This window comes from Eptesicus fuscus, chromosome 11, assembly GCF_027574615.1.
Source record: "Eptesicus fuscus isolate TK198812 chromosome 11, DD_ASM_mEF_20220401, whole genome shotgun sequence".
Classification (NCBI taxonomy): Eukaryota; Metazoa; Chordata; class Mammalia; order Chiroptera; family Vespertilionidae; genus Eptesicus; species Eptesicus fuscus.
Genome location: NC_072483.1, coordinates 40,550,984 through 40,573,735, shown reverse-complemented (window position 1 = coordinate 40,573,735; position 22,752 = coordinate 40,550,984). Strand labels below are relative to the sequence as shown.

Below are 22,752 nucleotides of genomic sequence, written 5' to 3'. Positions count from 1 at the left end.
TGGCTGGTGGGCGTCACGAATGTAGGGTCAATTTGCATCTTACTCTTTTATTAGTGTAGATCATAAATTTCCAATAGCTTGCTTAGGTACTTTAATTCAAAGTAAATTTGAAAAGGATATTTATTTGGGGGGGTACAGAATGTTAATATTTTAAAAAGTATAATCTACTAAATTCTACATTTATTTTCTGGTTTATACTAACTATTCCCCACCCCCAACACACACACACACACACACACACACACACACACTTCTACATCTATATCCTGAGAAATAGAAGTGGAAATCAAATCTAAATCTTGTTCTTTTAGTTTGATTCTAACACATGCTTTCACTTACAAAATAAAATGGAAAAAAAAATGCCTGTTGCCAAACTCATTTCCACTAATTATCCTTCAAATACATCTTAAGCATTAATAATTTTAAAAGTTAGTAAAAATCAAGTTTGATAAAATAAGAAGTTGAAGTTGGCATTAGTGTCCTGCCCCTTAAATATGCTAGCTAAATATGTTATTCTGGCACTGAAACTATTAACCAATTGCAAGTTAAATGCTTGTGAATATTTCAAACCTTGCCTAAGAACTCCTTATAATGGCTGATTTTGAGATACTGCTAAAAATACATATAACAAAAGAAACCTAAGTATTCCAGCTTGCCTAAAAGACTTGTATTAAGCATTCACAACAGCCAAGATACAGAAATAACCTGTGTCTGCCAAAGAATTAATGGATGAAGAAAATGTGGTATAAATATGCAAATGAATGTTATTCACCCTTAAAATAAGAAGGAAATCCTGCCATTTGCAGCAACATAAATGAACCTGGAAGACATTATGCTAAATAAAATTAGCCAGAAAAACAAACACTGCATGATCTCACTTAAATATGGAATTAAAAAAAAAGTCAAACTCATAGAAGCAGAGTACAATGGTGGTTACCAAAGGCTGGGGGGAGGAAGAGGAAATGGAGAAATATTGCATCAAAGGGTCCAAAGTTTCAGTTATGTGGAATGAGTAAATTCTGAAGAGCTAACCCACAGCATAGTGACTATATTTAATAATAGTGTATTATATAGTTGAAATTTGCTAAGAGTAGATTTTAATTGTTCTCACCAAAAAAGGCAACTATGTGATGGATTGGTATATTAATTAGCTTGATTGTGATAATCATCTCATGATGCATACATGTAGTCAAAACATTATGTTGTATACCTTAAATATGTATAATTTTTGTCATTTATACCTCAATAAAGGTGGAACATAAACAAAAACAAGACATGTTAAATAGATTATCTTTCAAAATAATCATTGAATATTTATGGAACATTCACTATGCATATAGCAGTTTGGGAAAATCACAGAAAGCTAAAGTTCTTTGCCCTTTGTGAATTCACAATGTAAAACTATAACTTATGAGGTATGTAAAAATATAATTTAAAAAAATCTCTCAAATGAACAACATATAAAGGAAATGTTATATTATTATTTTTACAAAGTAGTTATAAAAGCCATTAGCTCAAAGCTTTATTAGTAAAATGCTTTTACTAATTTGTGATTATGCTTTAAAAAAACAACCCTGGTATAACAATTAAGACAAAAAAATTTCAATGGTTTTCATTGACTTAAAAATTACAATTTTTTTTCATTATGTAGCATTCCCTTTGGTGATAAAGGTTATTTCTGGTCAAGATTAGCAATTATTCAATTTCAAAAGCAGCTTTTAACTAATGACAAATAATATGAAAATTTATGCCAGAATGTTAACACCTAGTTCAGGACTTTGAAAACAACAACAAAATTCTGGATATGCTTTGATTGCAAAATACTGTTCACTATACTCTGCTTGACTCTAAAACTTCTAATATCTAAAATTAACTGATGGCAAGCCAGATCAATTGTTCTGTGATCTTTTAGAATGTTATTATTCAGGATTTGCAGCTATACAGAATATTGTTATTTAGCATTAAATTATTCAGACAATATAAAATACATAGAGTAAATGATCATGTTAAATAATTTAGAGATGGGATTATTGGGGTTTTTGCATTGAAGAGAACACCATGGTGAGGAACACAAGCAAGAGATTCTTTAGACATAACATCCTTATAGTTTACCAAAAAAAATATAGTTGGAAGATACACTGTTGGATGTATCAACCATGATATAGGTATGATGGTTATCCAATAAATGGTTATCCATTATTTTTCTAGGAAAAAAAGTAGGGCATAATAAATGTTAACTATAAAAGAAGAAAACAAGAGTAAGTAAAGGTCTATTCTAGAGAAAATGATGAAGGTAAGAATAAAGGTAGTAAAATATAGGCCAACATTGAATTTTATACAGAGGATAATTTGATTTTTATTCTAAAGAAAACATTTAATGGGAAAATTGACAAAATAGGCAATAGGTCAAGTGCTCTTACAAAATTCATGTTTATATTTAAGTTATTAAGAGAGTAGACCTTAAAAGTACTCATCATAAGAAAAAAATTCTGTAACTATGTGTGGTGACGAATGTTACAAAAACTTATTGTGGATGTCACTTCACAATATATACAAATATTGAATCATTATATTGTACACCTGAAACTAATATAATGTTGCATGTCAATTATACCTCAATTAAAAAAACACATTTAGATTTTTATAATATTTGTACAACAAAAAAGATTTATTTGTTCCACTAACTAGCTTGCTTACTAAAATGATATGTGTTTCATAAAATTAACTGAATTCATATAGTTTTATGCTGATGGCTATAATGGGTTTGAGCTTATACAAAGCTTTGGATCATCATGTTTATAACTGAGGGAAATAAAAAAAGAAACTAGGAAGACTCGGATTTTTTTAAATATTTATTTAAAGCAGAACATTTTCAATTTTTCCAATTATGAGATTTGACAAAACAGAAGTGAAGGATGCAAATACAGATGGAAAACGAAGTGCACAAACATAATGATAGATTAAGCAGAATGGAGAAACAACTATGCGAGAGAGAAATCACAAAGCAGAGATAAGAAAAAAGTTTTTAAAAGGTATGGGATTTAATATTTCCTTCCTTCTGCTCACTCTGGGCTTTTCTTGTTGCTCTCTTTCTAATTCTTCAAGTTGCAGAGTTAGATGTTTTATTATCAGTTATTCTTGTTTCTTGATATTTGCTACTATTTGTAATACTTTAAACAATAAAAAAAAAGAAAAGAAAAGAAAAGGTATGGGATTTAAAATAAAAATGTGTTGTCATCCTCTTTCCTGAGTGGGAGATCAGACAAAAATGGAAACAACAAATCCCTTCCTGAGGGAGGTGCCAGAATTTTGTTAATAAACTGACTTTTGTTCTCCCAAAGATTTCAATATTTACACTAAAATAATAACAAGCAGCCCCTTACCTCAGCATATTCTGAATAACTGGAACAGTACTATAGAGTAAAGTAAAAGCATCTGGTTTTTTTACACAGAAGGACCACTTAGTGCTGCCATATGGCTTCATTTAGGTCAACACCATTGTTATTTAATATGCTTTCAGTTAGTCTAGTCACATTATGCTGTATATGTGTGCTTTTAGAGCAATGCAGGCCTACTAGGTATTAGAAATACTTCATAATGAAAGAAAAACCCAGAAAAAAAAAAAACTTTTATAGAAGTATGCACTCAAAAAAAGTTACCTTGGTGGTGATAATTCATTCACAATGTCAACAAAAGCCACTAAACAATAATACAATTCAATATATGACTCATTTTTCAATGTATCACTTACTGACACAGTTAGGTTCTCCCAAATTATGTCAGAGACAGAAATATTGGACTCGCTCCATTCCTTTAGTGTGTCGTTGCTGGGATTATGGGGCTCCACACAGTTACATCTGAAAAGGTAAAATGGTGCAGTTTGTGAAAAGTATATTTTTGTCACCAGACTAAAAACAAATGTGCAATGGGTCCTTCTTCCCTAGTCATGGCTTTCCTCCAACTAAGAGATAAGAGGTTAGTTTATCCTAAATTATTCTAGGACAGACCATGTCCAGAAAGTTGGATAGATATATAGCCAGGGCACTAGACCACTCTACAGTGTTTCCTAGAAATAGATCATTCCCTTTCTGTCCCAGCCAGAGAATGTTTTATAAATTGTATTTTAGAACCAGGGATTTGGAAGCCTTTTAAGCCAGGATGCCTTCTAGATTTTAAAAGGACTATTTGCCTCTAAACTATAAGTCAAGTGGAAAAATGCTAAACACCCAAATCTATTATTATAATTTACTTACATCCTATATAATAAAAGGCTAATATGCAAATTGACCAAATGGCAGAATGACCAGTATCTATAACACACACTGACCATCAGGGGGCAGATGCTCAACGCAGGAGCTGTCCCCTGGTGGTCAGTGCACTCCCATGGGGGAGCACCACTCAGCCAGAAGCTGGGCTCACGGCTGGTGAGCACAGAGGTGGTGGTGGGAGCCTCTCCCGCCTCCACAGCAGCGCTAAGGAGGTCTGACTGTCAACTTAGGCCCACTCCCCTAAGTCAATCAGGCCAATTGGGGCCGGCCAGCTGGGGTGAGGGACTGCAGGAGGTTGGCCAACCATAGGAGGTTGGCTATGGGAGTGCACTGACCACCAGGGTGCAGCTCCTGCATTGAGCATCTGCCCCCTGGTGGTCACTGTGTCATCATAGCAACTGGTTGACCGGTTGTTATGGTCACTTAGGCTTTTATATATATACTAGAAACCTGGTGCATGAAATTCATGCACGGGGTGCGGGGGGGGGGGGGTGTCTCACAGCCCAGCCTGCACCCTCTTCAATCAAACATCCCCCTCTCGCAATCTGGGACTGCTGGCTCCTAATTGCTCACCTGCCTGCCTGCCTGATCGACCATAACCACTCTGCCCTCCTGCCTGATTGCCCCTAACTCCTCTGCCTGCCTGCCTGATTGCTCCTAATCACCTCTGCCTGCCTGCCTGGTTGCCCCCAACAGCCCTCCCCTGCCGACCTGATCTCGCCCCCAACTGCCCTCCCCTGCAGGCCTGATTGCCCCTAACCCTCCGCTGGCCTGATCTCACCCCCAACTTCCCTCCCCTGACAGCCTTATTGCCCCTAACTGCCTCTGCCTCAGCCCCCACCACCATGGCTTTGTCCGGAAGGAAGTCAGATATCCACAAGATGGCCGGTTGACCTGGTCTGATTAGCATATTACCCTTTTATTAGTATAGATAGATTATATAGGATAGGATTGCTTAAATGGGGAGGGGGAGACTTTTTAGCAGGAGGAGATACTCTTAGCAGACAAAAATATATAATCCCTATATCTGGACTGATAGCCAGCCATATGCACTATACTGCCAAACTGGTCATTAAAAACTTGAACCGCTTTCTTACACCTTACACCAAACAGCTGTTGCCCTTAAAACCCCTCCTCAGCCCCCACCCTAGATTCTGCCTTCACAGTTCACCCAGATTAGGTTATGATTGGTTGGTTTCTATGCCAGTCAGCATCAAAAGCTCCGCCACCTAGGCAGGCATTGGCTCCTCGCAGTTCAGCCAGATTTGGTTCTGATTGGTTGGTTTCTATGCCAGTCAGCATCTCCGGGCCTATTTCTGGGCCTGATCCACAGCATCAGGCCCTGCCTCTCTCTCCAGGCCTCTCTCCAGGCCTGATCCGCAGCTGCCGCGGAGGCTGCGGATCAGGCCCTGCCTCTCTCTCTCTCTCCGGGCCTCTGTCTCAGGCTATGCTTTCAGGGAAACCCAGGTTATAGTATGTCTTGTTCTATATGTATGGCAACACACACACAAAAAATGATCCATTGAAAGCCTAGTCATGAAGGTATTATTATGCACAATGCTTAACTGAATAAAAAGTTAATGAGTTATTTTTTAAAGTGAGTTAAAAAGTTAATTCAATACTACACTTAGCAAGACACCATGCTAAGTGTAACATTGAATAAGATGGACATGGTCCTGGGGGCTTTCTTTAAATGCAGGAGAGAAATACTAAACAGCCAATTACTTAATTATATAAATACATTTGTGAAATATGCTATAAAGAAGTCTAGGCTGGCCAAAACCAGTTTGGCTCAGTGGATAGAGCATCGGCCTGCGGACTGAAAGGTCCCAGGTTCGATTCCGGTCAAGGGCATATACCTTGGTTGCGGGCACATCCCCAGTAGGGGGTGTGCAAGAGGCAGCTGGTCGATGTTTCTCTCTCATTGATGTTTCTAACTCTCTATCCCTCTCTCTTCCTCACTGTAATAAATCAAAAAAATATATTAAAAAAAAAAAAGAAGTCTAGGCTGCTAAGAAGCCTTGAGTGTATGTGCTCAGGGAAAACTAAGAAAATGAGGCTTAAGCTGAGATTGAACAAAATTTAGTAAGAAATAGTGTGGGCAGGGTGGTGGTGTGGTGGACTAGAGAGAGCACACAGCAGGTGGGAAGGTCTGAGAAGATTGTCTCAGAAAGTTCAGTGTGGCTGAATCAGAAGGGGAGTGGGGAAAGAAATGGGGGTGAGGCTGTGAGGGTGGCAAGGACCAGACTGTACAGTGAGCCTTGAGGGCCCTAGTAAGTACTATTTTGAATGTTAAAGTGAGAACAATAGGGCAGCTTCGAAGGATTTTTTGAAAGATTTGTTTATTCCATTGTTGCTGTGGTTTTTGTAGGTCATGCAGCCCTCATATAAATTCCATATTAGTAATCAAAAAGTCTAGATGTAGGCATATCTAGAATAATTGTAGCTCAAGCTCTGAAGGAATGTTACTGAAGAAAAGTACTCGGGCCATTGAGAGGTCTTGAAAGAGTCAGTGGACATAGTAGAGAATTGTGATAGGAAAGAACCTGGCTTGACATCTGTCAAAAGTGTGGGAGGCAGAGAAGGTAAGGACTGAAGTTCTAGAGCCATGGATACCTTATATATGTTATTACATATGTAAGATCTGCTAGTTACTCCAAGATCTGATTTCTAAGTCTCAGGTTGGAATCATGGACACATTCTAATATGAAATATATTAGCAATTATGAAAATAAATTCTCTCTGCATTTCTGAGAACTTTCTGTTGTTTTCATCTATTTTCAAAAGACAGAGGAAGTCCTTATATTTCCCTGTTTTGTGTTATTTGCTCTGTGTGTAAATGTTTGTAATATGTCTGCAAAGAAACTTATGAAAACCCTAAGCTTGGACCTGGCTGGGATGGCATACCATATTGTTCTTTCATCTAAAGGATCTATTTTTTCTCTTTTTATTTTATACTCAATACATAGAAGCTATTTTAAAAATGTATGAAGCCCATGGGTTTTCAGGTGATCTCTTCTAAGCATTAATTTTTATCAGGATATTTTCATCAGCTTTGCTGAAGGGGCAGATTATTCTGCGATTCCCCCACCTTTTTTGATGCCACCTGCCATTCTTTAGGATAATAAGTCTAAGCTCTGAGTGGAAAGAAAAGTAAAGCCTCCATTTAGAAGTAATATTGAGATGAGTCTTGATTCTGCTCCTTGGACCTATTTGACCTTAGGAAATCACAGAACATTTTTGAGCTTTTATTAGCTCATGTTACATCAAATATAATTATAACAATTGTGCAGGGTCATGTTGAGGCTGGAAAAGGGTACTATAACATATATAAAGTACTATTCCTAGAATTTAGTAGATGCTCAAAATAAAGTACCTTATCACATATGTTTGTTATGTGGGTTATATCAAAGAAAATACTTTGATATAATCTCATTAAACCTCAAACCACTCCTATGAGAGGTAGGACAGGTATTTTTGTCCCCATTTAAAAAGGAGAAACTAAAGCTCAGCAGCAGGCTGGTACCATGGAAAGGATGAGGCAGGCCATACAATGTCTGGTCTGTACTCCTATGAATGGAGCCCTTGGGAGGTGGAGTAGGCAAAGAAAGTTTCTTTCACTTAGCATTGTCTTATTTCTAGTCTAACTTCATACTATAGCAGAACAAGATGGCTGAGAATATCCTGGACTTATGGATCTTGCCCCAAAGATATATATTTTATTATTTCAAAAATCACCAGGTGGGTTAGGAGAGGACCAGGTACAGAGTTAATCCATAAACTAAAATATTTATAACTGTGTTCCAAATTATAGTTAGAAAACAAATATGTATCAACTATTTTATTCATTATGTAATCAATATGGCAAGACATTTTTAAAAGGACAGGTATCTCTAATAATATTTGGCATAAATTGTAAAAATTGGAAAAAAATATAAAGTAAATCTTATAAAGGTCATGTCCAGGACCTCCAACCTTGTGAGGAAGAGATATTTTTCATATTCCCGAAACTAGATCCCAGAGTAATTCTGAGAATAAGGCATATTAGAGACAGTGAGGGGTGGAACAAAAATACTACCTGCTTTTACCTTCCCACTGGGAATCCTAACTAAGGAAGCATGTGGGAGGAAGGAAGCAGTAAACGGCTTGGAGAGCTGCTCAGTGACCTGCTGGGTAGAACTTCAGGTCCTTCTGATAGATGGCATCATCCAATCCATTGGTCAGGGACTACTAAACGTAGGGCCTTGTGAACGTGTACCTGCTTTCTGGAATTGGCATATGCTCTCTAACGTCTTTGTAGAATGATAAAAATGATTTTTTTATATATTTTTTATTGATTTTTTACAGAGAGGAAGGAAGAGGGATAGAGAGCTAGAAACATCGATGAGAGAGAAACATTGACCAGCCGCCTCCTGCACACCCCCCCACCGGGGATGTGCCCGCAACTAATGTACATGCCCTTGACCGGAATCGAACCTGGGACCTTTCAGTCCGCAGACCGACGCTCTATCCACTGAGCCAAACCGGTTTTGGCTTATAAAAATGATTTAATCTGATAGATTAGAATAATTATGTTAGACATTTGCCTAGGCACATACATATGCTATGGTTCAGGTTAAACCATTTGAATATACAGAAGACCTGCCTCCAATCCTTACCCAGTTTTGTCATGAATTCAAATAATGATTACCATAGGTGACTACTACATAGTAGTGGTGCCCAAAAGAACACTGTTAATATTATTCATTAGGAGCAATACTCTCTTTCTTGTTCAAGTAAATTAGTAAAATATTGCCTGAATCTGTTATATCATGTGGTAAATATTCTGGTTTTTTTAGGTAGCTAATGATTAGAATTCTCCAAGTTAGTCATTCTGCTAATTTACCTAAGATAAAGCAGCCCAACACCATTGTTTAATAGGAAAATTATGTGCATATTCTGAAAATTTGGTAAAAGCATATTTCTATAGGATAAAAAGAAATTTAAATGTAAAATAGAAAATATATGGCAAATTTCTTGTGGAAGTAACCTAACAAAGGAGAAAGAGCACTATAGTAGACCCATGAATACATCTATGTACAGACATATGTGTGTGTATAATGCACATATATACTTCCACTAGCTATTGCATATTTATGCATATCTATCTGATATGCATATAGCTGCCACATGCATAACAGGAGGCACTTTGTTTTCTAGTTTAAAAGTTTGATTTCTACATTTGATAGATGCAGGAAACTAAGTGTTTGATGACTTACCCAAAGCCATACAGGCTGATAGAATTATATCTTAACCCAGGTCTATTTGACCCTGAAACCTCTGCACTTGCAGCTAGAATGTGCTTCCTCTAGACGCAGCTCTGTGCCATTTCCATCAGCATAGCCAGATGAAAGAGATGGCTCCAGAACAACGAAGTAATCTACATTTCACTGTGCGGGCTTCCTAGCTTCCCCTTTCAGGACCCCTCTCCTGTACGGTATCACCCCCCAAAACACCCAGCAGACCTGCCCTCAGATCACGATAACTACACCAGCACTCTCCAGATTCCTATTTCTCACAGCTGCCTCTAACCCTGGCCTGGGATGACTTCCTTCACTTAGCTGTGTGTGCTCCGTTCCCTCAGGGCCCTGGTTTCTTTTTCAAAGCCACTGTACTGCGTCAGTGAGGACAATGATAGAATGTGTCATTCCATTCCTGGGAGTACAGTGACATTTTAACAGTGACGTTCTGAAAGTACTAAGAAATCTGGTATAAAAATGGCGAGTTCATAGAAAAGACACTCTTTTGGAGAGTCAGATTTATAAGTGGACATTAGTCACCTATCCTTCCTTGTCAGGCCTATCTCTTGTTAATAATATTTCTCATCCATAAGTGAATTCCAAAGAGGAAAAATAAGTGTTTTAACCTAAAAGATTTATTTTATACATCACAGGCATCACATACTAGTGTAGCCAACGTTCTTTCCTGAGTTAGGCCGATGTGATAACCACTGCCTTTAGGAAACAGATGCATTGCTCCTTCCTGAGTCCCCACCTCTGATACTGGAAATCTCAGCAGAGAGTTCTCAGAGGCTGCATGCTTGGACAGGACGTTTGAAAAAGCTCAAAGAAGGCTCTGGCTATTTAGAGTTTATGTTCTAAAACATCAAAAGCAGATATTCTAAATAAATAAAATGAGGGGGGAAAATCTCACTTTCCTGTTTTTCACCTATATACTGATGAACTTAAATAACTCCAATCGAAAACTACAAAAAGAAAAGAAAAGGGAAACCAAAAAAACTAGAGACAGCAATATAAGCAAATAAAATGTAAGTTTGGATTAAATTCTTCTGTTAATTTTATCCAAAGTAATTTTTAGTGACTCTGGTCATAAGAGAGAAATGTTAATGCAAAAAAAACCCACAATAACCTTTAAGAATATAAGTGCTTAGAATACTGGACTTTAGTCTCTTTAGCCAGGGTTCCTATGATCACTTACCTGAGGGACTTTGGACAAATTACTTAACTTCTCTATATCTGTTTTCTTAAAATGGGGATAATGAGCCCAGCCAATGTGGTTCAGTGGTTGAGCCTTTGACCCAGAAACCAAGAGGTCACTGGTTTGATTCTGGTTGCCAGCTCAATCCCCCAGTAGGGGGCATGCAGAAGGCAGCTGATGGATGATGTTCCTCTGTCATTGATGTTTCTATTTCTCTATCCCTCTCCCTTACTCTGTCTCTCTCTAAAAAAACTAATAAAAACATATTTTTTAAAAAGTGGGGATAATGATAGTATTCAACCTAATAGGATTATTACAAAGGTAAATTAATGTAGGTAAAAGCACCCAGAATAGGATCTGGTGTAAATGAATTCAAATTAGGTGTTAGTTATCATTATTGTTATTACTATTGTTACTAGACTAGAAATTTTGGTAATCCAAAGACTGTATATGCACTTTTTTTTTTTTTTACATTTTTAAAAACACCAGTATAAAAGGCCAATAATTCTGACTTATGATGGTGAATTGTTTGGCTTAAAATACACTCTTCACCAAACACTATGTTTTACTGCCACTTCCCCTCCCCACACCCATGTGTGCACTGTAAGTCATCTTGTTTATGTAAATGGCTACAGAGTGATTAGATAAACATTATAATTAAATGCCCTCATCCAGAAGTCATTGCTTTTGTCAAGGCTAATGGAGGTGATCAGTCTTCTTTACAAGAGAAAAGCCTGTGGCTGTCTTCTGGAAAACATAATTTGGTAGAACTGCCTTCAACATTATTACTAATTTTAGTCCCTGGGTTACAGCTGATCTCCTTTGTCTTTGTAGTTATTATCAGTACCTTCCTGTGTGTGCTGAACAGTAATGGTTTGCGATTCTTTTTTTAAGTCTTTTTATTGATTAAATTAACCCCTAGAGTGCTTTGTAGCAAGTTAGTTGTTAATATGTGGCATAAAGTCAGAGAATTATGATCTATCTGTAAAAGCCAAACGTGTTTTTATGTCTATACTTTTTCCTATTTCAAAAGTATTTTGAATTACCGAAATAATAAAACCATACTATAGGATATTTATAAAAGAACAAAAAGAAAATCAGTCTTTCTACCAGTTACTGTGATTTTTGACATATTTCTTTCAGTAGTTCTTACTATGTTTTCACCATATTTATGAGCATACAGTGTTTTCTAGCCCCATCAGTGGGCTTTGAGAAGCAGTGTGACATGATCTGACTTGGGCTGTAAGAGAATAATTCTGGCTGCTTCGTAGAGAACAGTCTGTGGAAGAGCAAGTGTAAAATCAGGGACACCAGTTGGAAGGCAATTGTAATAATCTAGACAAGAGATGATGGAGAAAGAGAGGGTGGTAAATAGTGTTTAAATTTTATAGAGAGAGCCATTGTATCTGTTAAGAAGTCTGGGTGTGTCAGAGAGTAGTCAAAAATAAATTCATGGTTTTTTTCATCTGAACAGCTGAAAGGATAGGATGGCCATTAACAGGGGAACAACTTTAGAGAGTTTGCTCTTACAAGTCCAAACATAAATAGAACTAAATTATAAGCTTTTACTCAGTATACCAGCTTTCTGGGGCTGCTATACCAAAACACCATGGACTGCGTGGCTTAAAAAATCAAAATTTATTTTCTTTCAGCTCTGGAGGCTGTAAGTCTGTGATCAAAGTGTCATCAGGTTGATTTCCTCGGAGGCCTCTCTTTGGCTTGCACATCCTGCCCTCTCGCTGTGTCCTCGCATGTTCCTTTTGATGTGCCTGTGCATTCTGGTGTCTCTTTCTGTGTCCAAATTTCCTCTTCTTTTAAGGACAACAGTCAGATTTGATTAGGATCCACCCATAGGACCTCATTTAACCTCAGTTATCTCTAAAGGCCCTGTCTCCGAATATAATCACAATCTAAGTTACAAGGGTTAGATCTTCCACATACAAATTTTGGTGGAACACAATTCAACCCATAACACCAAGTGATATGATTTCACAGTGAGTAAGGACCACCTCTCTTACTCCCTAAAGTCTGCTTTATAATTGAAAATAAAATTATACCATAGGTGCTTCATTCTTTTAAACACAAAAATGACATGTTTTGAAAAAAATAAAACTAGTCTTCTAGTAATCATTTTTAGAGCAAGTTCTTATAGACTATGACGACACCAGGTAGGTAACTATGCAATGAAGGTATGAGCAACATAATGGGGTGACTAGAAGCAGCAGAACTGGCCACAACACATACTTCACTGAGACTAAGTAATAAGCATTCATATACAGAACATATTTTGTTACCCTTCATAATATTTGAATAGTCTTACAGAGAAAATATCTATAAAAGATAGTTTTTTGGTAATATATAAATGCTGTTTTGCCTGAAACTGAGAGCTATTACAATAGAATGTTTTTACAAAGTGAACTTCTTCCCTTACCATATATGGTAAGGGAAGAAGTTCACTTTGTAAAAACATTCTATTTTAACAAACAGGAAAATATCAAGTGAAAAGGTATATATATATATACCTTTTCACTTGATATTTTCCTGTTTGTTAAAATAATAAATGTAAAGTATATAAATGGAACACCTTATATTATCAAAACCTGAACTTTTAAACAGAAAAATATGCTAAGCTAACTTGGCTAGTTCTACAAATATTGAGTAGAAATAGTGTTCAAAGAAATTAACATATAATATTATAAGTAGCAATTATTACTCTTTTTTTTTTTTCATTTACATGGGTTTTAAGGATATAAAAATCCAGTGGAATATTTGGAAGAACAGAATAATATTATTTTTCTCATCTCCTTAACTAGATTCAAGCCTTCTTTAAATGTAACAATTTTATCTCCCATAGTCCGAGCATACTATAGAATACTAGAGACCTAGTGCATGAATTCGTGCATGGGTGAGGTCTAGCCACCTGGCCCCAATTGGGGCCAATCAGAGGTGGGACCGACTGGGGGGAGGGGCTGAGGGTGGTTGGCCGGCCAGCCCCACCCCCTTGTCGAACTCCTGGTTGAACTCCCGGTCAAGGGGACAATTTACATATTAGCCTTTTATTATATAGGATTATATAGGATAGTAATGCTTAATGCATATTGATTAATTGAACATGTTGTAATATAACACATCACCTGACCAATCATGTTTGACAAGTAAAGATAATTGCACTCTTTTACAGTATCTTTATCACTACACTTAAAGATTTCAACTAGAAATTTTGAATAAACTGAGAGGTTATGAGAATCTTAATGTGGAATAAAAATATACAAACTGAATTCATAAAACTAGTGCTGACTGCACATTTAGACAGGGTGCCAACATGGTGGAGAAGTCATTTGGAAGAGAGGCAGGACTGCAACCTACAGCAGAACCCCAAAGTTGATCAGAGATGTCGGGAAAAAGATGATGAAAGGGAGGTTATCTTGGCTCATTGACCTGTTGGTCCTCACTAATCAAAAACTAAAGGATAAAACTCAGATTTAGATAAACCCCTGTATTTCAATGTTTTAAAATCATTTTTTTCTACATATACTCGACTAAATTTATCCAGAATTGCTTGCAACATAACTTTATAATTGTATTTTTATGTATTTATTTGTGTAATATATGTGTGACTCCACTTGATTAATCTCCATAATGCTGGGCCCATTACTATATGGCAGGCACACCTTTGTACCCCCTATACTAGCAAAGTGCTTGGTACACATCACAAATGAACATGCTTGTTTATACTTTTACATTTCTGAAATGCTTCTTACAATGCACATTTAATATAGAGTTTTTTCTCTATTAAAAGTCTGACATCTTAGAATCCAATAAATATTAATAGGCACTCAAAAAATCATTATTCAATAAATTTCTGGAAACCCATCTTATTGTTGATTCTTAATCCAAACACTTGCTATCTTTGTTTTCCCTTCCTGCTTTTGAACTAAATTCTGGTTTTAATGATAGTCTTACCTCCAGTAGCCATAGTACCCAGTATCAGTTTATTATTTACCTGTTTTATCCTCACTATTCCTAATGGGTTATGAGCATTTGTGTACAAGATTAATGTTTCTTCATCTTTCTGCCTCCACAGAGCCAGGGGGTTGGTAGATACCAGTAAGCCTTTGTTAAGTGCCTTTTAACAATGTTACTTCTCAGATCTACTCCATCTACTATTTTCTTTCTCTACTAGAGGCCCGGTGCACGAAATTCGTGCACGGAGGGGGGTTCTCCCTCAGCCCAGCCTGTACCCTCTCCAATATGAGACCCCTCAAGGGATGTCCAACTGCCCGTTTAGGCCCGATCCACTGGGATCGGGCCTAAACGGGCAGTCGGACATCCCTCTCACAATCCAGGACTGCTGGCTTCCAACTGCTTGCCTGCCTGCCTTCCTGATTGGCCCTAACCACTTCTGCCTGCCAGCCTGATCACCCCCTAACCACTCCGCTGCCAGCCTGATTGATGCCTAACAGCTCCCCTGCCAGCCTGTTTGCCCTCAACTTCCCTCCTCTGCCGGCCTGGTCACTCCTAACTGCCCTCTCCTGGAGGGTTGATCACCTCCAACTGCCCTTTCTTGCAGGCCTGGTCCCTCTCAACTGCCCTACCTTGCAGGGCTGATCCCTCACAACTGCCCTCCCTTGCAGGGCTGATCCCTCACAACTGCCCTCCCTTGCAGGCCGGGTGCCTCCCAACTGCCCTCTCCTGCTGGCCATCTTGTGGTGGCCATCTTGTGTCCACATGGGGGCAGGATCTTTGACCACATGGGGGAAGCTATATTGTGTGTTGCAGTGATGATCAATCTGCATATTATTCTTTTATAAGATAGGATAGAGGCCTGGTACAGGGGTGGGGGCCAGCTGGTTTGCCCTGAAGGGCGTCCCAGATCAGGTGGGGTTTCCCTTGGGGTGTGGGGCGGCCTGAATGAGGGGCCTGTGGTGGTTTGCAGGCCGGCCACGCCCCCTGGTAACCCAAGTGGAGGCCCTGGTATCTGGAATTTATTTTCCTTCTACAATTGAAACTTTGTAGCCTGGAGCGGAGCCAAGCCAAGCCTGGGGCTCCCTCCGAGGCCGCAGCCATTGTGTTGGGATTATAATTGAAACTATGTTGCCTTAAGCAGGTGGGCCCAGCCAGGGTGTGTGGAAAGCTTTGCTTCCCCTGTTGCCGGCGGCAACCCAGGCCTGCTCTCTCAAGCTCCATTCTGCCGCCATTTGTTTGAATTTGTTTATCTTCTATAATTGAAACTTTGTAGCTTGAGTGGAGGCTTAGGCCTGCAACGGCTGGCAGAAAGCTTGGCTTCCTCTGTTACCTAGGGAACCTTGCTCTCTGTGGCTGTAGCCATCTTGGTTTGGGTTAATTTGCATACTCGCTCTGATTGGGTGGTGGGCGTGGCTTGTGGGCGTGGCTTGTGGGTGTGTCGGAGGTATGGTCAATTTGCATATTTGTCTATTATTAGATTAGATAACTATAGATTTGCAAACCTGAAATAGATTTATCTTCCATACTTTCTTGTCAAGTAGCTATGAAAGGGCAGAAATTTGCACGAACATCCATATTAGAGGGAGAGTACTAAACAGGTATTGGTGATTTCTTCATTAAGATGCATTAAGTGGCCACAGGTGTTGTGTTTGTATATCAAATGCACAGTATTTCAATTTGTTGAGATGTGATGAACATTCTCAGAGATAATGATTCGTAGAAGGCTAATTTTATTTCTTCCAAAAGTTTTATTTTATATCTAAAAGAATGAAGCGCCCGTGGTATAATTTTTTTCAATTATAAAAGCAGGAAATGTTTTGCCCACATTTCCCAATAAATGTTTGTTTAATACATATGTCAGCCTGTGCAACTGAAAAAATGGTATCCCTCATCTTTGCCTTTCTGAGACCTATTACAGTATAATTTGCCTACAAATGGTGGGATCGTCCAGCTTCTTAATAGTTCTTCCAACTGCTGAAATTTTAAAATGTATTTAAAGCACTGTTTTTCAACCACTGATACACATGATTTCAGGGGAAGAAAAGCAGACAAAATTTAAATAGGCAACTGAGTTGTTTTTTAAAATCAAATATTCATAATAAAATGTCCAAAAATTCCACTGGATTTTTATATCCTTAAGACCCATGTAAATGAAGAAAAATTATGAGTAATAATTGCTACTTATAATATTGTATGTTAACTTATTTGAACACATTTCTACTCAATATTTGTAGAACTAGCCAAGTTCAGTTAGCTTAGCATATTTTTCTGTTTAAAAATTTAGTTTGCAATAATGTAAGGTATTCAGTTTATGTACTTTACATTTATTATTTAACAAACAGGGTTTTATAGAGGGCTATGGGCTGGAAAAAACAAGAAGATAGAAAAAAGATCAAAATATAAAATAAATCCTTCCCATAACCTAACAATGATATCATACTTTCTAATAGCTCTGTAATTATTCAACTCCTGTATGTTAATAAACTAGAGTAATAGACCCTGCTCTTTGCTTTGATCCAACCAACTAAAAAGAGTTAATACAGCCCCAATCTTTCCTTACCTAGCCATCTTTGAGAGCTTTAGATTATTACAATATATTTGAAGAAACATTTCATCTTTCATAAGCAGAGTGCTTATTCTATTTTTGCCATTTCTTAAAATCAAGGCAACCTAGAAAAAAGTTATTTCCACAAACTCATTACTTATTGCTAACTTGACAAATTCAGCTTGATCATCTGGTGTAATGTATATATTCTTGAAATTAAATTGATTATCTTGACACTTGCTCTTGGCACAATGAAAGAAAAGCTCATAGCTTTGAATGTAAGGTCTACATATTATTACCACATTATAAGATTAGGATGCCAGAGGTACTACGAGAGTCTTAACAAAATCAAAGACATTTTATTATTTGGTTGGTAAAACTATGACTTTAAGGAAATCTAAGTATAAGAAGCCCAAGTATAAAGAATATCTTTGAAAAGTAAATGAGGCCCTTTTTTCCATATCTTACACCTAAGCAAAATATGTGAATGCATAGACATGTTAACTCTGCAAAGACTGCAGCTCAGATGTACTGCATCCTAGCTTTGACATTTTCTAGGAATCCTCTATAATAAAAGCCTAATATGCTAAGTGTCCAGTTGTCTGTTCAACCAATCAAAGTGTAATATGCTAATGATATGCTAAGGCCGCTCAACTGCTCGCTATGACGTGCACTGACCACCAGGAGGCAGACAGTTGACCGGTCGACCAGTCGCTATGATGTGCACTGACCACCAGGGGGCAGATGCTCCAGCCAATAGTTTAGCTTGCTGCTGGGGTCTGGCTGATCGGGACTGAGCAAGACAGGCTGGACATACCCTAGAGCCCTCCTGCAGTCCCTCCCCAGCTGGCCAACCTCCCACTTCCCTCCCCAGCCCCAATTGTGCACCGGTGGGGTCCCTCAGCCTGGCCTGTGCCCTCTCGCAATCTGGGACCTTTCAGGGGATGTCAGAGAGCCAGTTTTGGCCTGATCCCAAAGGTCAGGCCAAGGGATCCCACTGGTGCATGAATTCGTGCACTGGGCCTCTAGTTTGTCTCATAAAAACTGTGCAAGCATGAGACCAGCAACATCAGTAGAAAACTTTAGGAGAGCATAAGCATAATGACACTTAAAACTGATTAGGTCATAGTGACAAGAACAAAAGACCACTAAAAGTGTCATGTGAACTTCATAAAACACAAAATGTTTTATACAAAAGGTGAGATTATACAATACATTAAAGTAATCATTATTGTTACCAATAACTGATTTATTTTCCTTAATGCACATGACTAAAAGTATGCTAATAAATATATGCATTGTATACATAGCAAAAAAAAATTAGTTTTGCTTTTCCAAAGAGCAAGTAATGGCAATACCTCATCAGAGTCATGTACTCAAAGTGAGTGATACCGAAAACCATTGAATCATGGTGAGAAACTAAATGGAAGACAAGTGCAGTAGTCGCATTTCCCAAGGAGACTGTTATTCTCTGTGTTTCTCTTGCACCTATTTCAGGTCCAGGAGACACTAAAACCTCATGAACCATCAGGATGGATCAATCTTCCCATACCTCCCAACCCCCTAATTTTGGTTGAGAAGGGCATTTGGGCAATGGAACACAGTGATTAGCTCACATTTCTGCATCCTGGCAACTTTATAGTCTGAAGTTTCATCGGCATATCTACCATTTACATGCCCTTTTCATCTTGTTTTCTGTACAAAAAATATATTTTTGTCTTCTTCATTCCTGATGAGATTTTTCTGCGATAACTTTACATTCATACATTGCCAGTTGTGGACCATTATTTCCCATTGTTATGCCTCCAGCAAAAAAATATACATGGTAACCAAGAGCAAACATAGAGAAAATCTGGAGAAGTATATTGATAAGCACCATTATAGACTAGCAGTTGAGTGACCAAGGTTGCCAAGAAAGCAATTCCTACTCCAAGGCCATAACCAGTTCGAGATCGCATTACATTGGATCACTCTCTTTTAAATGTATGTGGTTCTCTTAGATGCCGTCAATGCAGGGAAATAATAAACTAATCACCGCTGAAGCTATGCCACAGCACGGTGGCACCCACCATGCTGAAGAAAAGAAGCTTGCAATCACATCAGGTAGGAAAAGCATCATGTCTCTCTGAATCTGAAGTATTACACTAATGCCAGAAATACTCCAATAAAAAACAGCACTACTCCTCGAATCATCAAATTTACACTCCAGCTAGTCACAGAGGAGATATAAGGACCACGCTTTTTGGGCCCAGGTGACTCGATTTCTCCTTCTGCTATGGTTTCGTAAGTTCAGTAAGCCAGCAGGAAAGAAAAAAAAGGCGTCCCAGCTAAAAAGACTTGTCTGTGAATCAAAGCAGATTGGCATTTCAACAGAACCGCATCTTGCCCTGAAATAGGACCTACCAGAAATCCCCCGCCTCCGCCATCTTCCGGGACATGTGTCCTCATTTTTAAGCACATAGCTCTTTCCTTTTCTCTTTTTAAAAATACATTTTTTATTGATTTCAGAGAGGAAGGGAGAGGGAGAGAGAGATAGAAATATCAATGATGAGAGAATCATTGATTGGCTGCTTCCTGCACGCCCCCTACTGGGGATCGAGCCCACAACCCAGGCGTGTGCCCTGACCCAGAATCGAACCGTGACCTCCTGGTTCATAAGTTGACACTCAACCACTGAGCCATGCAGGCTGGGCACATAGCTCTTTTCTATCACAAATTATCACTCATTATCTCATTGCTCTCTCCAACAGGCACTGTCTTTCACTTTCTTTGACATCATACTTAGGCATACTTTCTCCTTTTCTTTACCGCCTATGCTCTTCTTAATTTTTTTGCAAACTGGCTTCCAGTCATGCCTCTCCTCTCCACCCAATACTGTTTTTTAAAGTTAATATTGATCTTCTTTATTGATTTCATACTGAATCTCTCTAAAGATTTCTTAAAACAATATTTCCCCTTGCCTTCTACAACCTGATATTATTCATGTTTTGTGGGTTATTTTTTGTGGGTTTGTTTTTGAGGTTTGTTTTTTGCTGTTGTTGTTTTGTCCTTTTCTGCTGCCTCTTTCTAATATTTTATCTATTGGTTACAAGTTTTTCATTCTTCTAGCTTCAAGCTGTGACCATTATCCAGGGGTAAGTCCTTGTGTCTCTGATCCTTTTCCTTTCTAGACTAGGGGATTTTAAACTGTGGTCCTCAGTCTGAAGCACCTTAGAAACTGCCACTAAGGGTACAAGGACAGCTGAAGGGTAGACAATTGCTGCCTCCACACAACTTCAAACAGAATTTCTCTGCTTTTACCTATTTTATTTGCTCCATGTTGTTTCTTTGCAGCTTATTTTTATTCATCTGTATACTGAAAATTATATCAGAGTCATAACACTAAGTCTGATTTCTTATTTACCATTATCTATATGACTTTGGACAGATATCACAAAGCATTAATGAATTGCTTGCATCCAGGCCTGTGCCATTCCCTCCATCTGAACCACTCTGCTGTCTGATTCTTCAGCACCTTTCTAACTCCCACTGATTTTTTAAATCTTCTATATCACTTCATCCAGGAAATCTCTGAACCCAAAATTTGACTTAGGTGCTCTTCTGATAAGATTCCCATGGCATCCTGTACCAATCTCTTAACACTTATTTCATTGTGATGTCTGTTTGTCTGCTTTCCCATATTAAACTGGAAGCTTATTGAGAACAGAATATTATTCATGATTTCCTTAGCACCTATCATAGCATCTAGCAAGTGGTAGGTTTGAAGAGATGAGTATATACCCTAGCAAAAATATCCAAATTAGGGGGTACTGCTCTTTTTGAAACTGAAGATAAATGAAAAGGCAAGTATCACTGTTATCACTCACTCTAATCCAACTGCTCTTCCCATCTGCCTGCTTTCAGAGTGTCCCTGACACCTCCTTCATCCATTTTTGAAATCTATTCATAACACCCTTACTATTTGCTTTTATTAGAAAAGTTATTTTGTTTCCACTCTGATTTTCTTGTCCAAAAAAACAGAAGTATACTGTTTAAAGCTATCTGTGAAAAAGTAAAGTACTAAAAATCACGTTATTTTCCAAAAAGAAAGATAAAAGTCACATGATCATATCAATAGATGCAGAAAAAGCATTTGACAAAATCCAGCACCCATTAATGATAAAAACTTTCAACAAAGTGGAAATAGAGGGAACATATTTCAACATAATAATAGTCATATATATATGACAAACACACAGCTAACATCATACTTAACAACAACAAAAACCTACATGTATAAGGAACCAAAAAAGACCCCAAATAGCCACAGAAATCTAAAGAAAGAAGAACAAAGTTGGAGGTACCACACACTATCTAATATCAAACTATACTATAAGGCTCTAACAATCAAAACAGCCTGGTAATGGCATAAAAATAGACAAATAGATCAAAGGGACAGAATAAAGAACCCAGAAATAAACCCACACCTACATAATCAATTAATATATAACAAAGGAGGTAAGAACATACAATGGGGCAAAACAGTTTATTCAATAAATAGCGTTGGGAAATTGCACAGATATGTGCCAGAAAATGAAAGTAGACCACATCGTACATGATACACAAGAATAAACTCAAAATGGGTTGAAGACTTGAATGTTAGGCTCAAAACCATAAAAATCCTAAAAGAAAACATAGACGGTAAAATGTCAGGCATTTCTCTAGCAATATTTTTTCTGATATATCTCCTGAGTCAAGGGAAACAAAAGAAAAAATAAACAAATGGGGGTACATCAAACTAAAGAGCTTTTGCACAGCAAAGAAAACCATAAAAAAAGACAACCTGCTGAACAAGGGAAGATATTCACCACTGATATATCCAATAAGAGGTTAATATCCAAAATTTATAAGGAACACATACAACTCAACAGAAAAAAACCAAACACTTCAATTAAAAAATGGCCAGCGGATCTGAATAGACACTTCTCCAAAGTGTCTATACAGATGACCAATAGACATATGAAAAGATGCTCAATGTCACTAATCATCAAAGAAATGCAAATAAAACCACAATGAGATATCACCTCACACTTGTCAGAATGGTAATCATCAATAAATCAACAAACAAGTGTTGGTGAGAATGTAGAGGAAAGGGAACCCTTGTGCACTGTCGGTGGGAATGCAGATTGGTGCAGCCACTGTGGAACACAGTATGGAGGGTCCTCAAAAAAATTAAAAATTGAACTGCCTTCTGACCCAGCAATTCCACATCTGGGAATTTATCCGAAGAAACCCAAAACATGAATTCAAAAGCATATATGCACCCCTATGTTCATTGCAGCATTATTTTCAATAGCAAAAATACAAAAATTAACCGTGCCCATCAATAAATATGTGGATAAAAAAAAGTGGTAGTACATATATACAATGGAATATTACTTGGGCATAAAGAATAATGAAGTCTTACATTTTGTGACAGCATGGATGGACCTAGAGGGTATTATGCTAAGTAAAATA

General features: G+C 37.8%; 1 protein-coding gene and 1 pseudogene across 2 annotated transcripts in view; both read right to left on the bottom strand.

Moving 5' to 3' along the window:
- Nucleotides 1-22,752, bottom strand: part of SLC4A10 (solute carrier family 4 member 10) — a 186,366-nt gene that overhangs the window by 44,545 nt on the left and 119,069 nt on the right. For both annotated transcript variants that reach the window (XM_028141093.2, XM_028141099.2), the window contains one exon: nt 3,752-3,857. In XM_028141093.2, coding sequence (XP_027996894.1) covers nt 3,752-3,857 — 106 coding nt within the window. The remainder of the gene's footprint in view (nt 1-3,751; nt 3,858-22,752) is intronic.
- Nucleotides 18,980-19,637, bottom strand: LOC114230416 (insulin-induced gene 2 protein-like; annotated as a pseudogene).